General features: G+C 44.9%; 1 protein-coding gene across 5 annotated transcripts; it reads right to left on the bottom strand.

The window, feature by feature from the left end:
• Positions 1 to 1,079: 1,079 nt before the first annotated feature.
• adck5.L (aarF domain containing kinase 5 L homeolog) lies at positions 1,080 to 20,329 on the bottom strand. 5 transcript variants are annotated; one of them, XM_018268379.2, is made up of 15 exons: positions 19,792 to 20,329; positions 19,328 to 19,431; positions 12,502 to 12,648; positions 12,034 to 12,109; positions 11,747 to 11,947; positions 9,714 to 9,854; positions 9,481 to 9,594; positions 8,764 to 8,895; positions 7,412 to 7,495; positions 7,235 to 7,316; positions 6,458 to 6,536; positions 6,121 to 6,212; positions 5,266 to 5,515; positions 1,788 to 1,889; positions 1,080 to 1,330 (listed from the first exon to the last, which is right to left on the bottom strand). In XM_018268379.2, exons 1-15 carry the CDS (start codon positions 19,792 to 19,794, stop codon positions 1,225 to 1,227), a joined length of 1,713 nt encoding a protein of 570 aa, XP_018123868.1. In that variant the 5' UTR covers positions 19,795 to 20,329; the 3' UTR covers positions 1,080 to 1,224. The 5 variants fall into 5 exon arrangements, with proteins under 5 accessions (XP_018123868.1, XP_018123867.1, XP_018123869.1 ...); XM_018268378.2 differs by lacking the exon at positions 19,792 to 20,329 and adding an exon at positions 19,516 to 19,764; XM_018268380.2 differs by lacking the exons at positions 11,747 to 11,947; positions 19,792 to 20,329 and adding an exon at positions 19,516 to 19,766 and having other exon boundaries at positions 11,983 to 12,109.

Raw genomic sequence — 20,329 nt, 5'->3', positions numbered from 1 at the left:
GACAGCACTGCAACGATCTACTTTTGAACCACTCAGTACTTCCCCCAAGATTGTTGTTCTCATTATAATCACTTCAGCAAACTAGTCTCAGAACTGGCATCCTTCTCATGTTAGGAACCGTGGCTGACCCTACACCAGGACAAGGCAGTCCTCAGAACCATACCGGAGTTCTTACCTAAGGACTTTCATATCAACCAAGATATCGTACTACCTTCCCTTCCAATGACATGGAGAAAGCATTACACATGCTAGACGTTGTGTGAGCCCTCAGAATATACCTGAAAAGATCAGCGACCTATAGAGCCTCGCATGGCCTCCTAGTTTCTTATTCTTCATTTAAAGGGAAGGCCATTTTCCATGACAGCTCACTCACCCTGCGCACACAGTAGCTCCTGGGCTCTTTGGAACGTCCCCATACGTCTGCACTGACCGGAGGGCCGCTAGAGAAAAAGGCATTTTATACAGTAAGTCCCACCCAGGCTGATTTAGTACGGGCAAAAGGGACTCACTTCTCCTGCCATTCTTCCACCTTCCATCTCTAGGACTCTCTGCTTTTCTATACTGTCTCCACCAACTAAGCTTTGCTACAGAACTGAGGAAGGAAGGTGGAGGCAGCGGATATGAGCAATTTTTCTGTCCTGCCTCCAGAGGTGAATGAAGACAAACCCCAGACGTCTGCACTGACAGGAGGGCCTACGACAAAATGATTTTCCGGTGAGTCCAAAATCGGCATCAGAATTAAATAACCAGCCCTGTAGCATCAGCTTCTTAGTGAATCTTATTTCTGTTTGATGATTTGTGACAAGCCCTAAGCGCAGATTCTCAGCCCAGAGCCCACTGAGCATGTGCAGTGCCACCGACTCTCCTGACTAGATCCAAGATGGGGCACATTTCCTGTGTAGAACCGGATTGTTACAGTTATACTGGATCTCTAGGCTGGTGCAGTGCTGGCATTATATACAATATACATATTTCTCCTTCTCTCCCAGCGTGTAATGGCAATTCCAGTCTGTCATGTCAGGGTTCTAGATGGTTCTAGATCCCCTTCTTGTCTCCCTCTGAGATCATTCTGCCAATCATTCATATGAAAACATTTTATTAAGTCCCAGAGTTCCAAGTTAGTCAGCTTCCCTGTGAGTCAGGAACATCACGAGGAGACTGTGCCACGGATACTGGTGTCCATTTGAGAGAGGAATGTAGGGCCCCGTGTGCAGACAGTCATCATTAGGACTGCAGGAACTGCTGGATCTGCTCATTGTGCTCAATGAATTCCAAGCGAATGAGCAGCTGGATGAGGTAGGAGGTCACACGGAGCATCAGGCTGTCCCACCTGCAGGAAACACAGACTTACCCTTAGATCTGCCCCATATACATAAGAGGAACCAGCCACGTGCCACATGAGCACCACCTGATATCACTGATCCAATTGAAACCCCAGTCAATGATCCCAACTAAACCTTCTAACCACCGGTGATCCCTTAACCCAACCCAGTGCCACCCTGTGATGCCCCTCAGCCTTATTCTCATGTCTCATTCCACATGTAGGTGGGTTCTGAACTTACTGGATCAGACTTACTGGATTAGGAATAAGAGGTTTCATGGCAAAGCCTACAAGCCAATGATCTCCCAGAGAACTTCTCATGGACCCCAGCCCTAATGCCCCGAGACTAAGGGTCAGAAGCCATTGCTAATAATTCAGCCTTCCATCAGTAACTCAGAGAAGGTGCCAACGGGTCAGGAGAGGATAAGGAGGGGTCAGCGGATATGCTGTTGTTGTATGACTTTACCTTAAGGCCAACTCAAACTTGAAGCTTTCCCATGTGACCGATATCCATCGAGTGACTCCCAAGGAATTCTGCCCTGCAAGTCGCCTCCAACCTTTTACAGCACTATTGGGGGGAGGGAAGAGATGGGGGAACATTACACAGGAAAGAGAGAAAACTGGAATGTTACAAGAGACTTAATAGCAATACAGACATTATGGGCAATGGCTTAATGGGGCCAGGACTCAGCAGGAAGTTCTATGCACCATTATGTGATTGGCTGCTTTCAACATGACCACTTCCATCATCTGCAGTGCTAAGGTGTGCTCCATATACCTGTAACTGAAGGCTTGGGTAAACACAGCATCTCCTCCCCAATAACAGGACCAGCAGAAGAAAAACACCTCTTAAAAACCAAATCCAGTGCTGGAACCATAAACATATCATAGTATCATTCCAGCCTCTATCTTTATAGATATCCTGCCCTCCCTAGCCTTCTCCAGCCTCTCTCCCCTTCATCATAGATATCCCACCATCCTATGCCTTCTCCAGCCTATCTCCTCCTTTATAGATATCCTGTCATCCCTAGTATTCTCCAGCCTGTATTCACTCCTTCATAGATATCCCACCATCCTATGCCTTCTCCAGCCTCTATCCCCTTTATATATATCCTGCCGTCCCTAGCCTTCTCCAGCCAATATCCCCTTCTTTATAGATATCTTCTCCTTCACAGATATCCCGCCATCCCTAGCCTTCTCCACCCTCTATCCCCTTCTTTATAATTTCCCGCCATCCCTAGCCTTCTCCAGCCTATCTCCTCCTTCATAGATATCTTGCCATCCCTAGCCTTCTCCAGCCTCTATCCCCTTCTTTATAGATATCCCATCATCCTTAGCCTTCTCCAGCCTCTATCCCCTTATTCATAGATATCCTGCCATCCCTATCCTTCTCCATAGATATCCTGCCATCTCCAGCTTTTACCAGCCTGTATCCCCTTCTTTATATATATCCCACCATCCCTAGCCTTCTCCAACCTCTATCCCCTCCTTCATAGATACCCCACCATCCCTTCCTTCATAGATACCCCACCATCCCTAGCCTTCTCCAGCCTCTATCCCCTTCTTCATAGATATAGACTTTTGGCTTAAATTTATAGACCCACGCGACCTGCCCTGCCGATGACGTCACAAAAGAAGTGGGTGAGCAGGCGCGCGTCTATAAAAAAGGAAGTCGGCAGTATAAGGTGGTGGACGGGGATAGCTGAACCTGGACCTGCCCGCCATCCGCAAATGGGGGTGCGAGGTCTTTTCAAAAAGTGCAGCACAGCAGGGCCCCCCTTTAGGCCCGGTACAACAGCACCCCCTGTATCCCAGCAACCCCAAGTCAGAAGAGCAAAAATACAGAACTTCATGTGAATATTGGAATTAAACTCGTTTCCAAATGAAACACAGAGACAATGTGCCACAAATGAGCCTGAGAAGCCACCCCCCTGTGGTAAATACAACCTGTAGGAACAGAGCAGATATTGATCGGGATCCACGATGGTCGAGACCAGGTGAAAAAGGGAGTGGTTAATGGATCACATGGTTCTGGCACCAGCCTTTGACTAAGGTCCATGCAGACACTAGTCCAGAACTTCTAGCCCACAAGTCCTGCTCTGTATCATCACAAGCTTTATGTATATGAAAAAGAACCTTGTTTTGTAACTGTATCAACTACTACACCTCTGTAGTTCAACCACTTCTCTCCAAATATAGTTTCAATTCGTTGTATAATTTAGAAAGGGAAACCCTTAATTGTTACAGTAGTCTGAATTGAATCTATGTTGGTAATCTATAAAATGAACTGATAACACCAGATTAACAAATTACAATGTTGTTTATTGTTAAAGTCTAGTGAATCTGACTCCTCTACTGGATATGACAAGTCATGTGCAACATTCACCTTCAAACACCTTTTATTAATGATTCTAATAAAGAAAAAAACCTTTACAATTGGTATCATTTGTTATTTTATTCCAGTTTAACCCACACGGTCGATAACCAATTGAACTAAAGATTAGGAGTTAGTTACTCCCTATTCAATCACTTATAATTTAAGGTGCCGTTTATCTTATAAGGATTCCAGTTCATTCAAAAAAATTCATTAAATTCACTCTCAATATTCTTAATCAATTTAACCAATAAAGGGTTTACTATTGTAATTCATTAATATAAAGTGACCTGTGCAATTGATTCAAAGTTGAATAGTTCTAAAGTGCTCTAATTAATAAAGTGCCATGTGCAATCAATTAGTTCACCATTCCATTTAGTGACTTGTGCATAAATTAATTAAAATCTAGGAGTTAATCGCTATGGTCACAATTAAAAAACCTCCTGGTTATCGACCTCTTGATTAAAGATTGAGAAAAGTGAAATTGTATAGAGGGTGGAGTTGCTCCTAAGATTGTCACTAATTGATTGCACATGGCACTTTATTAATTAGAGCACTTTAGAACTATTCAACTTTGAATCAATTGCACAGGTCACTTTATATTAATGAATTACAATAGTAAACCCTTTATTGGTTAAATTGATTAAGAATATTGAGAGTGAATTTTTTTGAACGAACTGGAATCCTTATAAGATAAACGGCACCTTAAATTATAAGTGATTGAATAGGGAGTAACTAACTCCTAATCTTTAGTTCAATTGGTTATCGACCGTGTGGGTTAAACTGGAATAAAATAACAAATGATACCAATTGTAAAGGTTTTTTTCTTTATTAGAATCATTAATAAAAGGTGTTTGAAGGTGAATGTTGCACATGACTTGTCATATCCAGTAGAGGAGTCAGATTCACTAGACTTTAACAATAAACAACATTGTAATTTGTTAATCTGGTGTTATCAGTTCATTTTATAGATTACCAACATAGATTCAATTCAGACTACTGTAACAATTAAGGGTTTCCCTTTCTAAATTATACAACGAATTGAAACTATATTTGGAGAGAAGTGGTTGAACTACAGAGGTGTAGTAGTTGATACAGTTACAAAACAAGGTTCTTTTTCTTTTTCATTACAATTAACTGATACCTTGTGTGACTGTAGAGTCTGAGTACTTATTTATCATTGTAAGAGTTAATTAATTTTTCCTTCTAATAAAAGCTTTATGTATATTTCCTTCAGTCTCTCCTCACTCCTCCACATTAGGGTTACCAACTCACTAGAAATTCAGGGACACATTTAATAAATGCTTCTTGCAAGGCTGATTGCATTTAAATGTAATTACAATCAATGCAGCCCTTCTAGCTAGATTTTCTAGACATGTCCCTGGATTTTCAAGTGATCTGGTAACCCTACTCCACATGTCATTGTATTGAGTAGCACACACGCCCCCATTCACACACACAGTATGTAGCGCTTGAGTATGTAGCGCTTGAGTATGTAGCGCTTGAGTATGTAGCGCTTGAGTATGTAGCGCTTGAGTATGTAGCGCTTGAGTATGCAGTTTCTTCTCACCTCCGTGCCATGAGGATGTGCCTGTCAGCCGGGGCCCCCAAACTCAGGTGTAAACATCTGACAGTGTTGAGGTTTCTGAAAACAAGCAGCATTTGCTTAGGGAGGGAGCGCAGCACACGCATGATGTCATCAAAGTGTTCCCGCGCCATATCCTGCATATAGCGAGTCTCCTCCCGTGTTAAAGCATTCCCCATTGCGCCAGGAACACGAAGGGGGCGTTGGAGGAGGATCTCACAGAACAGGAAGTAATCTAGGGAAAGACATGAGAGCTCAGTGGTGCAGAAGTAATAGGAAAAGAGAAGGAATCATATAAAAGCTCTGAGTATCACTCATGTATTATAAGAGATAATGTACCCCCTACTGTAAATGATAAGGATATTAGAAGTCACTGAGGGGTTGTTCTGTGACCATATAAAGACACAAGGCTGCAGGCTGAGTTATACAGGGAACTCTGAGTATCACTCATGTATTATAAAGGATAATGTACCCCCTACTGTAAATGATAAGGATATCAGAAGTCACTGAGAGGTTGTTCTGTGACCATATAAAGGCACAAGGCTGCAGGCTGAGTTATACAGGGAACTCTGAGTATCACTCATGTATTATAAGGGATAATGTACCCCCTACTGTAAATGATAAGGATATTAGAAGTCACTGAGGGGTTGTTCTGTGACCATATAAAGGCACAAGGCTGCAGGCTGAGTTATACAGGGAACTCTGAGTATCACTCATGTATTATAAGGGATAATGTACCCCCTACTGTAAATGATAAGGATATTAGAAGTCACTGAGAGGTTGTTCGGTGCCATATAAGGGCACAAGGCAAATCGGACACCATATGAACAAGATACAGACCTTTTACCCCAAGCTCAGCCGAGTGCGTCTCCATATCCTGCAGGTTCCTCAGTACAACGGATCTCCATAATTTGCACAAAGAGGTGCGATCCCTAGTGACAAACACACTGTCAGACACACAATGAGAGTATCACACACAATGTGTATCTTTATGTCACAGTTCGAGGCCACAGTACAGAGGTAAGTATGAGATTTCAGTTATTTCAGATGAGTTTATCGGTGTATTTAGTTATTGTGACAGTGCTGACATTGTGATGGATAGTGTGGCACCTTTATTTGCCTGGTTCCCGCATGAGTATTAATACAGATTAAGATGAATGGAAATGTCTGGCCTTACCTCTCACTCAGATACTCATACAGCCCATGGTCCAACAAAACCAGCTGAGCCTTTCCGTCCGACCCTTTGGTCACCAGGACTGAAAAAAAACAAAAACTCATGTGACACCAGGGGGGGCAACTAGAGGGAGCAGACTCTGCAGGTGCAGGGGGGGGGGGCAGTAAGGCTTATTAGTGTACTATTATACTGTACTATTACACTGTACCAATATACTGTACTATTATACTGTACTATTACACTGTACCAATATACTGTACTATTATACTGTACTATTACACTGTACCAATATACTGTACTATTATACTGTACTATTATACTGTACCAATATACTGTACTATTACACTGTACCAATGTACTGTACTATTACACTGTACTATTACACTGTACGAATATACTGTACCAATATACTGTACCATTACACTGTACCATTACACTGTACCAATATACTGTACTATTACACTGTACTATTACACTGTACGAATATACTGTACCATTACACTGTACCATTACACTGTACCATTACACTGTACCATTACACTGTACCATTACACTGTACCATTATACTGTACTATTACACTGTACTATTACACTGTACTATTACACTGTACTATTACACTGTACTATTAACTAGAAGCATCTGCCATTAGACTCCTTCCATGCCAGTGACAAGTCCATTAGTGCCGCTGCCATTAACCTTTGGTGGGTGCAGGACAGATATGAGCAGGGAGTTACACTGAAATTCACCTTATAGAAAGCGGAGTTAAAATGGGCAGTTACCGTTGCCAGGGTGCGGGTCAGCGTGGATGAATCCGGTGTAAAATATCTGCTCGGCAAACACCTGAATGAGCTTCTCGGCCGCCTGAAGAAAGAGGAGACACTTCAGTGTAAGTGGATCCCCGGAGATTCCCCATTGCAGCAATAATAACGGTGTCCCTCTCAGGGTTTGATACTCACATCTCTCACATCCAGGCCCTGCTTCGTGATCCCCTCCACACTGCTCACTTTGCAGCCTTCACAGTAATCGGCAGTGAGTACTCGCTACAAAGACACAGGGAGGGTCAGACTCACTTCCGCTCGCTCTATACTGGCCTAAATAGGTCACTACTTGGGGCTATATGGGGTCAGGATGTACCTTTTTAATATGACATTGAGTAAATATTTTAGATTTTTAATTAGGGATGCACCAAATCCAGGATTCAGTTCGGGATTGTGCCTTTTTCAGCGGGATCTGGATTCGGCCAAATCCTTCTGCTCAGCTGAACAAGAAATTGCATATGCAAATTAGGGACTGGGAGGGAAATCATGTGACTTTTTGTCACAAAACAAGGAAGTAAAAAATGTTTTCCCCCTCTCCACCCCTAACTTGCTTATGCAAATTAGGATTCGGTTTGGTATTTACACGCTATATAACTGAAGACCTGTTTAATCTGCTCCATGTTTTAATCTGCCCACTGAGTCTATGTGCCAATACTTTCAGTAGAGCCACATATTCATGTAAAAGGGTTAGAAGGGGTGGGACTTTCCATAAAACGAGAAAACAAAGATGTTAAAGGGGTAGTTCCGTTGGTTTCAGATAGTTCACCAGAAATAAAAGTCATTTTTTCAATTACTTTCTATTTTCTATGTGGAACTGTTTTTCTAATATTGAAGTGTAAAGTGTCATTTTTCACCTTCTAAAGCAGCTCTGGGAGGGGGGGGGGGTCGCTGACCCTGTAAACTGTTCTAAATGGATACATTTAGTTGATACATTTGTTATCTTTGTCAATGCTGAACAGAATCCCTGAATTTCATTACAGGCAGCTGTTAGACTTGATACAATAGTTACTGATACTCCAGAGATGCTGCTGAGAAATGGATCAACTAAATGTAACAACTAATTGTATCAACTAAATGTAACAACTAAATGTAACAACTGATTGTATAAACTAATTGTAACAACTAAATGTTGTAAAATTGTAACAGTTCAGAACCTGCACCTTAATTACTGAGCTGTCAGACTCAAACACCAGAGACACAAACATCCAACTTTACTCTTAGATTATGGAAAAACAGTAAAAAAAAAAAAAAAAAAAAAAAAAAAAAGGAACGTAATTGAAAAAAGTCTTTATAACAATCTGAAAACAACTGAACTGAAAACGTTTTTGGAAGGTGTACTTCCCTGGGTGAGGAAGCACACCTCTCCAGTGTCCAACTGGGACCCCTAGAGCCCACCAGAGACCCTGACCCCCTGTGCCCACTCTGTATCTAATTGCCATGGGCAGACATAGTATAGGAACCAGCAGCAGATGTGACCCTGCATTTCTCACCTTACTGGTTCTGTCCCAGTGTACTCGGGGAATGGTTACATACGGAAGAGACTGCAGGTCCCTGGCACAGCGCTCAGAGTTTCTCCCTTCGTTCTCAAAGTCCAACTCCTGAGAGAGGGTTCCCTTCAGGTCCTGATGAGAAGAACCAGAGGAGACAAGAGTGGCCCATAAGCCCTTTAGCACATAAGGTGAAGGTAGAAATCTGTGTGCCCCCTTAGCCCAGGGCAGTTCTGGACTGCGACTCAAATTAGGCCTTGCTATTTCTGGTACACAGATGCCCAAATGACCCCTCAGCAGCCCAATAAATAGTGAGTGTCTATGGCACAGCAGCCCAGTCTCTGGCATTTGCCAGAATCCACAGATTGCCAGCCCTGCCCCTGGGATGCCACCGCTCCATTTCTTGCCTCTGGCACACACAGTACCAGACACAGAGCAACTTATACAGGAAGAGCAGAAAGCAGGAGCTGTTACTGGTAGTTTGCTGGATTTGTACACTATATCTGCAACGTTAATTGCTCCCTCCACCCCCCCCGTCATTCTCAAAATGGCTGTACCCTCTGCCTCCTACTCCCAATTATGGCACCAAGAGACAGGGCAGAGCGATACATTGGGCTAAAGATGTGATGTCTTATCTCTTTCCAGGTCAGGCCATAGAGGCTGCTGGGAGCTGAAGTTCAGCAATCCAGCTCAGCAAGAAACAGACAGTACAGGTCCCACCTTCAGCACCCAGCTGAATCCGAATGTCGGGTGCATGAACTCAATCAGCCGGAGTAATAATTCCAGGGTTTTTATATCGCCATCAAATCGATCCCGGAGGTCAATGTACTGCACCTGGGGGTAGAAAGAGCACAAACCGCAAGTGAAGAGCCAGAGAATCCACAGAGAGGTACAGAGGGATCCACTAGTACTTGCCCAGTCTCACCAGCAGGGGGCACTAAGCATGGGCTCACCTTTACAGCCACGTCGGTGCCATTGTGCAGTGTTGCCCGGTGCACTTGTGCCAGGCTGGCGGCCGCTATAGGTTTTTGGTCGAAGTTCAGGAAGAGCCGTTCTGCCGGAGCGCCGAAATCTTCCAGGAAAAGCTCATTCACCTGCAAAGCAGTAATCATGTCAGGCTCACCTTATTAACTACCCAACTAGTGAGAAGTCACCTTGATCATTTATAGCACAGACGCAGATGCTTGTGGGGGGCACTAGGGACTGTGCAATAATTCATACCCTCCTGCACTGATGGACTCTGTAGGGTGTGCCCCTTGATTATGGCTCATTTGATGCCCTCCTGCTGCAGACAGAGGCACATACATGAGCTAACATGCTACGGTGGCCCAGCAGAGACATGTGCTGAGCAGGATGGGCCTATGGAATCCTTAGTATCAGCACCAGGGGTGGGAATGTATGGGGGTAATAACCAACACCCAGTGCTTTACTTGCCCCTTAAAGGAGACCTAAAGCCTGAAAACAAATATGGATAGAAATGCTGCATAATATATACAGGTATGGGATCAGTTATCCAGAAAGCTCAGAATTACAGAAAGACTGTCTCCTATAGACTCCATTTTATCCAAATGATTTCCTTTTTCTGTGTAATAATAAAACAGTAACTTGTACTTGATCCCAACTAAGATATAATTAATTCTTATTGGGAGCAAACCCAGTTTATTGGGTTTATTTCATGTTTATATGATTTTCTAGTAGACTTAAGGTATGAAGATCCAAGTTACAGAAAGATCCGTTATCCGGAGAACCCCATGTGCCAAGTATTCTGGATAACAGGTCCCATACCTGTACAGAACTTACTGCACCAGCCTAGAGGTTCAGCAGGAGTATATCTTACAAGGTTGTGCCCTGGAGCTCCCCCCATCTTGGATCTAGTTAGAGTCAGTGGGCTCTGGGCTGCTGCTGCTGAGAGGCTGATCTTAGGGGCAGTCACAAATCATCAAACAGGAATAATACTCACTGGCTGCTTATTCCCATGCAGACTGCACTGGTTTCTACACTGCCATGTAATTTGACTGAATTCATTACTAGTCAGCCTTGTATTGTGAGGGTATCATTGTGTATATTCTATATATAGCTCAGGTAATAATAGCCCAGAGATTGTGTAGGGAATATGAGCCAAAAACAAGATGGGGAGTTACTGGGGGGGGGGCTTGAGCTGGTACAGAAAACCAAAACATAATGTGCATTATTTCTACCCTACTTCTTTGTTAAAGGAGAACTAATAACTGTGGAGTGGCACCCCCCATTTAATATAATTGCTTACCTGATACCCCAGTGAGGTGCTCCTGTCAGCAGAAAACTGCACCTGCCCAGCAGGCCCGGACTGGCAATCTGTGGGTTCTGGCAAATGCCAGAGGGGCTGCTATAAGGTGCCATAGAAAGTCAGTATTTAGTGGGCTGGTGGGGCTGATTGGGCCTCTGTGCCAGGGCCTATTTTAATTCTCAGTCCGGACCTGCTGCCCAGTGTATCAGGGAAGTCATTATTATCACTTGCAGCCCCAGTGATTATATCTTTACTTCTCCTTTAAATCCTGTAGTATTTCCCCTGGCAGCAGAATGAGCAGTGAGTGACAGCTGGCCCAGCGGGTTCTTGTATATGGGGAGGGGCGAGTGTGGCAGCCATATCTGACGGAGCCATTCTGTGTCTGGTACTGTACCTTTCACTGAGACATATGTCCTGCACCCCAACATTCACTTATTATTGCACAATGGCTTTTCTACATTATATAACATGCCCATGACCCTTCCCTTTAGCCCCCACATTACAGCCAGGGACAAGGGCAAGTAAGCAGAAATAGCCCCAACATGCTCTGTAAGAAAAACATCTAGTTCTGATCCGAGATCTGTGCCATGCAGTACAATGAGGGCCTCCCCGTGTGTTCATCAGTATAAACCCCTCCTTCTCACAATGTCCTCCATCTCAATGTCTGCTCCTCCCACTCTTTATAAAGAGCCCGCCCACTCGTACAAACTCTCTGCTCACCTCATTGGGGTGGCGAGGAAGAGCCCGATCCTCTAGAACACGCAGAGTTTTCGTGTATTCAGGTGGCAGGAGGTGGTTAAAGGCACAGAGACCTTGGCCCAGTTTCACATATAGACCCCCATTCTGTACTGCCCCCTCTACTAATTGGTCAGCAGCTCGTTGGTGGCAGCGAGACATCACGGCTTCGTACCGAGGACTGTTCTACCGCAGAGAGAAAACACAGACAACTGACTCACCATGAAGCTTCTCAGCGGGGCAACCAGTAATAAACAGCCCCCCATACGCACCTCGTCTTCCCCGTGTAGGGTCACATGACTTGTCCACCAGTAATCCAGTGAGATGTGAGAACCAATCATCAGAGACCTGGGATATATGGGAAGATTGACAGTTACTGAAGGCAGGAACGTGCAGGAATGGACAGGCCCCAGTCTTGAAAGTGCAGAGCTGCGTAACTGGGGGCCCACTGGCTACGTGTGGCCCGAAAATTCATATCTGTGCCCCCCAGCCCACCAATTTCATGATATCATTACAATGTTATATGTCTGTGGCACAGCAGGCAACACATGCCAAAGGCCGGCAGCAGTGTATTAGGGACAAACAGACACAAGCACATACACAATGTAGGATTCATTCTCTAACATTGGTTGCTAATAGTAACTGCACTTGTGCAATTTAGCACCTATGTTAGTAAATCAACCCTTGTAACACAAACAGGTGCAGTTTCTATGGAAACCTCACACGCAGCAGTTCCTGACCTCCAGAATCGACCAATCCCCTGCAGAAGGATTCTCATTCTCCGTCGCTCCTGTGGTTCTGACCAATAATACACCAGAGTCCCAAGTGGTGGTACAGCTAAGGCTGAGCCCAGAAATATCCTGGGGAGCACCCTGCGGGGGGGCGGCCTGTAAGGAAAGGTTTATATAAATCAGAGACATAAGTGACAGTCAGGCCAGGATCCAGTTGTGGGGCATTACTGCTCTCTGCCTCCAGCTCTCACTCTTTCTCCTTCTTTCCAAAAACTCCTTAAAGACCCATCTGTTTAAAGAAACTTATTCACTGTACCTTAATTAATCAATCATTGTTGTATCAAAAATCACAAAATTGTTTCTAAAATCCTAATGTCTCAATTGTCCCCTAATCTTTACTTTGTAAACTCTAATTTGTGTAACCCTTGTTTGTTATCCACCATTTATTTCCTGTTTGTTATAATTAAGGTAAAGCACTGCGTATCTTGTCGGCGCTATATAAATAATGATGATGCACGAGGGGGGATACTGTTCCTTTAATGATAAGTATGAGTCCTATTCATGTAAAGCAAATGGATATTTCCCATGAGGCAATGCAGCACTGTTAATTAGACTGCACTGGGAGACGCAGGAGTTGATTGGCTGTGACAAGCAATTAACAGTCATCAGTAGGAAGGGGCAAGAAAGAAGTGTCCTGTATTAGACATAGATGGAAGGAGAGGGTCATACTTCCCCTTTACACAGCACACTGGGAAGGTCCCATCTAGAATATGTTGTGCTGTTTTGGGCTCCAGTGCTCAAAGGGGACACAGAGAAGTAATAATAATAATGCAGAGGGGGGGCATCAAAGCTGTTGTATCTGTTACACACGCACACATTCCCCTTTCCCTACGTCCGACACCAGTGGGCTAATCTCCCCTTATCTGTCCTTCAGAGATTAGCAAGAGAACTGCTCCCAGCAATAAATAAATATATGGCATAGAGACACACAGGGCCTTAACCCTTCACCCAGGACATGGCTATAGCCAAGCACACTGCTGGAACTTCTGCCCATTCAGCTTGTGACACTCCAGCATACGGGTGACCCCAATCAGCTGAGCCCCACTCCTGATGTGCCAAAGCAGGCTGGGCTAGCCCATAGTACCGGCCCTTTAAACTCTGTCCTCTACCTGCCACCTTAACCCACTGGTGACAACTTGGAGAGGGAGGGGCCTGCAGCTGATGTCATCAGGGTGAGGGGCCACATGACAAAAACCAAGGAGGAGGCACAAGGGCTATGGTGTTGGTTCCTAAAGTAAAGATGTCTGCCCCCAGCACATACCATAACCTCTGTGACCCTACCAACCCATGCATTAAATGGCACCCATATTTATATCTACTCTATCAATTTATAGTGCCATCAGGATTGTGACCCCATCAGCCTATGTGTGTGTCTGTGTGTGTGTATACAAACCTGCAGATACACACAGGTCACATACACACTAATACACACACACAGGTCAGGCACATACATACAGATTTCATACCCACTAATACATACACTTAAATACACAGAGTACAGCACAGCAAAGAAATAAAGGGAGGGCTACGCTATTCCTTCAAAACTTCTCCGCAATACCAATCCCTGTCTAATCAAAGCCTTAACTATTTAATCTCTCATTCTCAACTGGAATCTTTCCTTTTAGACTAAAACATGCTCTTGTCACCCCCATTCTAAAAAACCCTCTCTTGATCCCTCCAATCTTGACAACCTCCGACCTATCTCTCTGCTACCTTTCATCTCTAAACTACTTGAGCGCCTAGTCTACAACCGACTTACCTCATTCCTCTCTGACAATAACCTGCTGAACCCCCTACAATCTGGTTTTAAGCCACAACACTCCACTGAAGCTGCCCTGACTCGACTAACTAATGACCTTTTAACCATTAAAGCCAACAATCATTTCTCACTACTAATACTGCTTGATCTCTCAGCTGCATTTGACACTGTAGATCACCCTCTCCTCCTCCAGTCCCTCCAGTCACTTGGCCTTTGTGACACAGCCCTGTCCTGGTTCTCTTCTTACCTCACTAATCCTTCCTTCAGTGTCTCCTACAATGGAGTATCATCTTCTCCCCTACCTCTTTCTGTTGGGGTTCCTCAAGGCTCTGTCCTGGGACCATTACTATTCTCCCTCTATACTTCCTCCCTCAGCAAATTAATCAACTTGTATGGTTTCCACTACCACCTCTATGCTGACGATACTCAGATCTATCTCTCATCTCCTGATCTCAACCCAGAACTCCTAACTCGCGTCTCCTCCTGCCTGTCCACTATCTCTACCTGGATGTCGCAACGCTACCTTAAATTAAACCTCTCTAAAACTGAAATGGTTCTCTTTCCTCCAACTAACACCAGTAACATCCCCAAAGTATCCATCATAGCTAACAATTCCACTATCACCCCCTCTCCCCAGGCCCGGTGCCTTGGGGTTATCCTAGATTCTGCCCTGTCATTCACTCCTCATATCCAGTCACTTATTAAATCATGTCACTTCCACCTAAGGAACATATCCAAAATACCATCATTTATCACCCAAGATGCTGCCAAAATTCTTATTCACTCTCTCATCATATCACGTCTACACTACTGTAACTCTCTTTTAATTGGCCTTCCCCTCCAGAGACTGTCACCTCACCATATTCCAGCCTTCCACACCTCAACAACAGTCCAACAAGCATAAGGCTCAGAAGCCTCCACCTGACATTTCTGATAGTGAGTGTTAGAAATCCATCAAAAGAAAACACATTCCTTTCCCATATTCTACACAATCACCAAAGCAATTAACACAGAATGGTTACAGCCGGATTGGTGATTCACAATATCCAAAAGATTTTATGATACTTACCCGTTCCAGAGGAACAGCGCAAGGTATGGGATGAACCTCCTAGAGTAGACTACACCATTTCTAACCTTTCCAAACAAACTACCTCTCTGACCAAAGAGGCAGAGTTCAGAGATCCCATGGATAGGAATAGAAATAAGTCAAATCAACTGGACTTGCTGTGTTTTGTTTTTTCCTTGAAGACGTTTCACCAGTCATCCAACTGGCTTTCTCAATTCAGAATATCTTGTAAATCTTCCTTTTGAGAATATATATCCTCTAGAATGTATATTTTAGGAGGAAGATCAAAACACTGGGCACGGGAAATGGTCCACAACCCGCCCACCTCAGCTCAGGAATTAGTGGGAGACATAAATAGACTTAACACTACTATTTCTTTCCTAGTAGACTCAGCATTGGAAGTCGTCCGCCTAGCGGCAAAATCTACAGTCAATTCAGTAGCAGCCAGGTGAGCACTCTGGCTACACCACTGGTTGGAGGATACAACCTCAAAAAAGAAACTCTTGGGACTACCATATACAAGAGAATCCTTGTTTAGACCAGATCTCAAGCAAATTATCACAGATGTTATGGGATGAAAATGCTCCACCAGGAAAAAAGGGGTGTATGGAGCAACCTAACAATCGACCACGAGGAGAATGCGGTCCACATCTAACCCGCAATTTTCGCTCCTTTCCCTCACCTACCTTTTATAACACCAGTACAGATCAAAATACAAGGCAGACAGCAAAAATCTGCCACCACAAAACCCACCTCGGTCTGATGGTACACTACAGATCCCAGTGTCCAAGGTAGGGGCTGACTGTCCACATTCTTCTCCTACTGGGAGTCACACATTTACAGACAGCTGGGCTCTCCAAATCATTCGCAATGGCTACAGAATACACTTCACCACACTACTGCCAAAACGGGTTGTTCCCTCAATGGTGCACGGCAAAAACAACTTGCCTTCCACCAAACAATATAATCCCTGCTGCAGGCAGGAGTCATCATTCAGGTGCCAGAACGTCAAAAATTCAAAGGGTTCCATTCCGACCTCTTTCTGGTACCAAAAACAGATGGGACATTTTGACCAGTTCTAAATCTAAAACAATTAACCAGGTTTTTCACTACCAAAAATTCAAGATGGAGTTGATCAGGTCAGAAATAGCATTCATGGAACCTGGATGCTTCATGACATCAATCGATCTCCAGGAAGCATACCTCCTTATCCCCCTGCATCCAAGTTCCCAAATCTTCCTCCGGTTTGCAGTCAGAGATCAACACTTCCGATTTGTGGCTCTCCCCTTTGGGCTCTGCGAGTCTTCACAAAAGTACTAGCACAAATGACAGCTCACTTGAGAACAATGGGGATCCACGTCCTGCCATATCAGGATGACCTACTACTCAAAGCAACGTCACAAAGTCAGGCAAACAAGGACACAACAATAGCTCTACAAGTCCTGACACAACAAGGTTGGTTAATAAACCACCAAAAAGGTGCACTACTACCTTCACAGACAATACGCTTCTTTGGTCTACTATTCAACTCAAGATGTCAGTTACAGCGGGCGACTGCCTTCAACATCTATGGTTCATGGTGGCAGCACTGGGGGCCATTCCATACACCAGGTTTCATTTGCGACCTCTGCAACACAATTTCTTACAGTGCTGGAACAAAGATCACCAAGATCTTCAGCAAACCATTCCGATATTCCCAGAGACCAGGCACAATCTCTCCTGGTGGATAATTCGGGCATACCTGAGCTCTGCCAGGAAATGGGCTTCGATCACATGGGAAGCAGTAACAACCGACACCAGTACATTTGGATGGGAAGCGGTATGCCGATCTCACACATTAAAAGGGAATGGACCTTAAACAGGAGGGCTATAGTTTTCACCCTTCAAGACTGGTCCAAGCTACTTCGTGGGGAAACCAGTCAGGATTCAATCAGACAATGTCACAGCAGTGCAAGGGGGAACTCGCAGCAAGTTGGTCATGAATGAGGTCACAAAGATACTCATATGGGCCAAACACTATGTACCAACCATATCTGCTGTGTTTATTCCTGGGGTACTTAACTGGGAAGCCAACTTTCTCAGCAGGCAAACAATCGACCAGGGCGAATGGAGTCTACATCACAATATTTTCTCTCAAATAACCACCAAGTGGGGGGGGGGGTGCTGGACATAGATATCTAAGTGTCCGGGCACCACTTCAAGGTCCCATGCTACTGTTCCAGCACCAAAAACCCAGGGGCTGCCTTCATACACACTTTAGTCATTCCTTGGACCTTCCAGAAGGTTTACGCCTTTCCGACACTGGCAATACTACCCAGAGTCATCGCCAAGATCTAACAAGAAAGGGTAACGACAATACTTATTGCCCCAGATTGACCCAACAGACTCTGGTAGCCAGATTTTGTAAACATGTCCATCTCCAGACTCCTTCTACAGGGTCCAGCTCGACACCCCAAGCTGGACATGCTCTGTTAAATGGCCTTACATTTGAGACCCAGGGGCTTTTCCAAACCTACTACAAAGTCTGGTGAACCTTCCTAGGCTGACCTGGGAGGACAGCTACCCAAAAATCATGACCAAATTCCTGGCCAATGTGTTTCAAAAAGGATTAACACCTAATACTCTAAAACCTCAGGTGTCCGCCTTATCCGTACTATTCCACGTCAGATGGGCTGAACAGGCAGACATCCAACAGTTTCACAAGGGACTCTGAGAATCAGACCCCCCTTTAGGAACCAGACACCCCATGGGACTTAACATTGGGACTTACTTCAGCTAAAAGAGTGTCTGAGATGGCTGCATTGTCACATACTATGGCTTGTGGTCCACAATGACAAGGTAGTCCTCCGAACAGAACCCGGGTTTCTACCAAAAGTTGTATCAGGGTTCCACATCAACTAAGAGATCATTCTACCGTCATTCTGCCCAAATCTGACTAACGATAAAGAAAGACAAATACACAAGCTTGACGTGGTAAGAGCTATCAAGATCTAAAAACAATGGACAGCTACCTTCCGACAATCAGACTCACTTTTAGTCTCCTACTCTCCAGCGCACAAGGGTCTAGCTGTGGCCAAGAGAACCATAGCCAGATGGCTAGTAGAGACTATTAATCAGGCATATGTTCTCAGTAACAAACACGGACCTTTCCGAGTGGCAGCTCACTCTACAAGGGCACAAAGTAGCTGTTGGGCACTTCAGAACCTGGCTACTCTGGAGCAGATCTGTAAAGCAGCCACATGGGCGTCTCCCAACACCTTCAAAAAGATTTATCAGTAACACGCTTTTGTTTGCTAAAGTTTTACAAGCTGTAGTTGAATAAATTAATGACGGATAGATCGGAGGGTCAGTCTTCCCATCCTGTGACGGCACAGCTTTTGAACACCCCCATATGTCTGCACTGACAGGAGGGCCGACTAGAGAAAAGAGGGTTTTGTACTTAACGGAAAATGCTTTTCTAGTAGGCACAAACTGTCAGTGCAGTAAGTCCCACCAGGCTGATTTTAGTATGGATGAGAAGACTCTCTATTTCTCTATATATGTTATCTTCCATACTGTTGTCTTCTACTTGCTGTCTCCTAATCACCTCACTGAGCTTTGCAACAGAACTGGGGAACAGAGGTGGAGCCTATATATCCAGGGGGAGGGGCCAAGAGACCAATTCTTCTGTCCCGCCTCCAGAGGTGAACCTGGACATAAGTCATACGTCTGCAGTTAGTACAAAAGGATATTCCGGTAAGTACAAAGTCCCTTTATTGGGAAGATGTTGTTACATGACGTACAGGTGACGTTGACTTACAGGTGACGTACAGGTGACTTACAGGTGACGTACAGGTGAATTACAGGTGACGTACAGGTGAATTACAGGTGATTTACAGGTGACGTACAGGTGACTTACAGGTGACTTACAGGTGAATTACAGGTGATTTACAGGTGACAGTGGATCTTACCCTGGTGCAGGAGAGCAAAAGCCCCTCAGGGGACGTCCCATCAGGATCTTCTCTCCTTTACGACATTGAAACAACTGGAAAATGTGATATCGACAGAGCAGAGCCTGGACAGGGGATACAATGCACAGGTACAAGTGTTACACAGACACCCCTTTATACACATCCGTACCCCTAATTCTCCTTCCTACCTGTAGCACAGGGCGTCTCATGTCAGACTGTCCCCCAAGCACAACACTTCCGCCTTATGCTCCTCCCCCGCCAGTGGTACATTCCAGCTGCCCCTCTCACTCTCTCAGTCCCACAGTGAGGCTCATAGTCACGTGTCACATTATGTTCAGCCTGTACAAGTCACTTAGTGTCCCTCACACTGTCCCACTCTGACTCTATCCGACCCCGTGTCCATAAACTGAAAGACCCTCTGAGAGAGTTTCCCGCTCCCGCCCAGTTCCCACAGCCTCTCTCACCATTGCACTCGGCTCAATGTTTCTCTGACAGACTCTCCTCGCGTCACACTGCTCTCCGGCACTCCGACTGACACAACACACGCCCCTTCTCTCCTATTGGCTACTCTCCATAAACCAGTAGAGCCCCTCCTCATGGCCGAGCGCGCGGGCTGATGGGTATCCTCCACTCGGCGCCATCTTACTTCCTGGAATTCCTGCACTCTGCATCTCTAAGGATCTTTACGACAGAGTGGGAAGTTGTAGCCTCCAGGCCAGAGTCTCCTGTAATTATGTCCCAACCGTGACTGTCCTTGTACGGCCGGTGTCTCTCTGACTGTGCGATATTTGTACGTCTTCCTGCTGCTGCTGCTGCCCTGGGACTGGCACTGGAAAAATATCACTGATTCCTGAACTATCGCTGGTTACTGCCCCGCCCCTCCCTCCTGGGAACCGGTAACGTCACATGGGAGGAGTAATAGTGTATTTCCCTCCTGTAATCTCATTGGCTTCCCTCATTTGCTAAACACCATCCGACCCTTCCTTATAGCTATCTAATGTA

The sequence above is a fragment of the Xenopus laevis genome, chromosome 6L (genome assembly GCF_017654675.1).
Source record: "Xenopus laevis strain J_2021 chromosome 6L, Xenopus_laevis_v10.1, whole genome shotgun sequence".
Classification (NCBI taxonomy): domain Eukaryota; kingdom Metazoa; phylum Chordata; class Amphibia; order Anura; family Pipidae; genus Xenopus; species Xenopus laevis.
This window is presented reverse-complemented; position numbering and strand designations above follow the sequence as displayed.

Bases quoted from the DNA above. Each gene is read 5' to 3' on its own strand.
- adck5.L (XM_018268378.2), bottom strand. From the start codon at position 19,536: ATGAGACGCCCTGTGCTACAG. The intron at 12,110-12,501 runs GTCAGGAACTGC...CATATATCCCAG, and splicing joins GGGATTGGTCGATTCTGGAG to GTCTCTGATGATTGGTTCTC. The intron at 9,595-9,713 runs GTGAGCCCATGC...TTCTACCCCCAG, and splicing joins GCACCGACGTGGCTGTAAAG to GTGCAGTACATTGACCTCCG.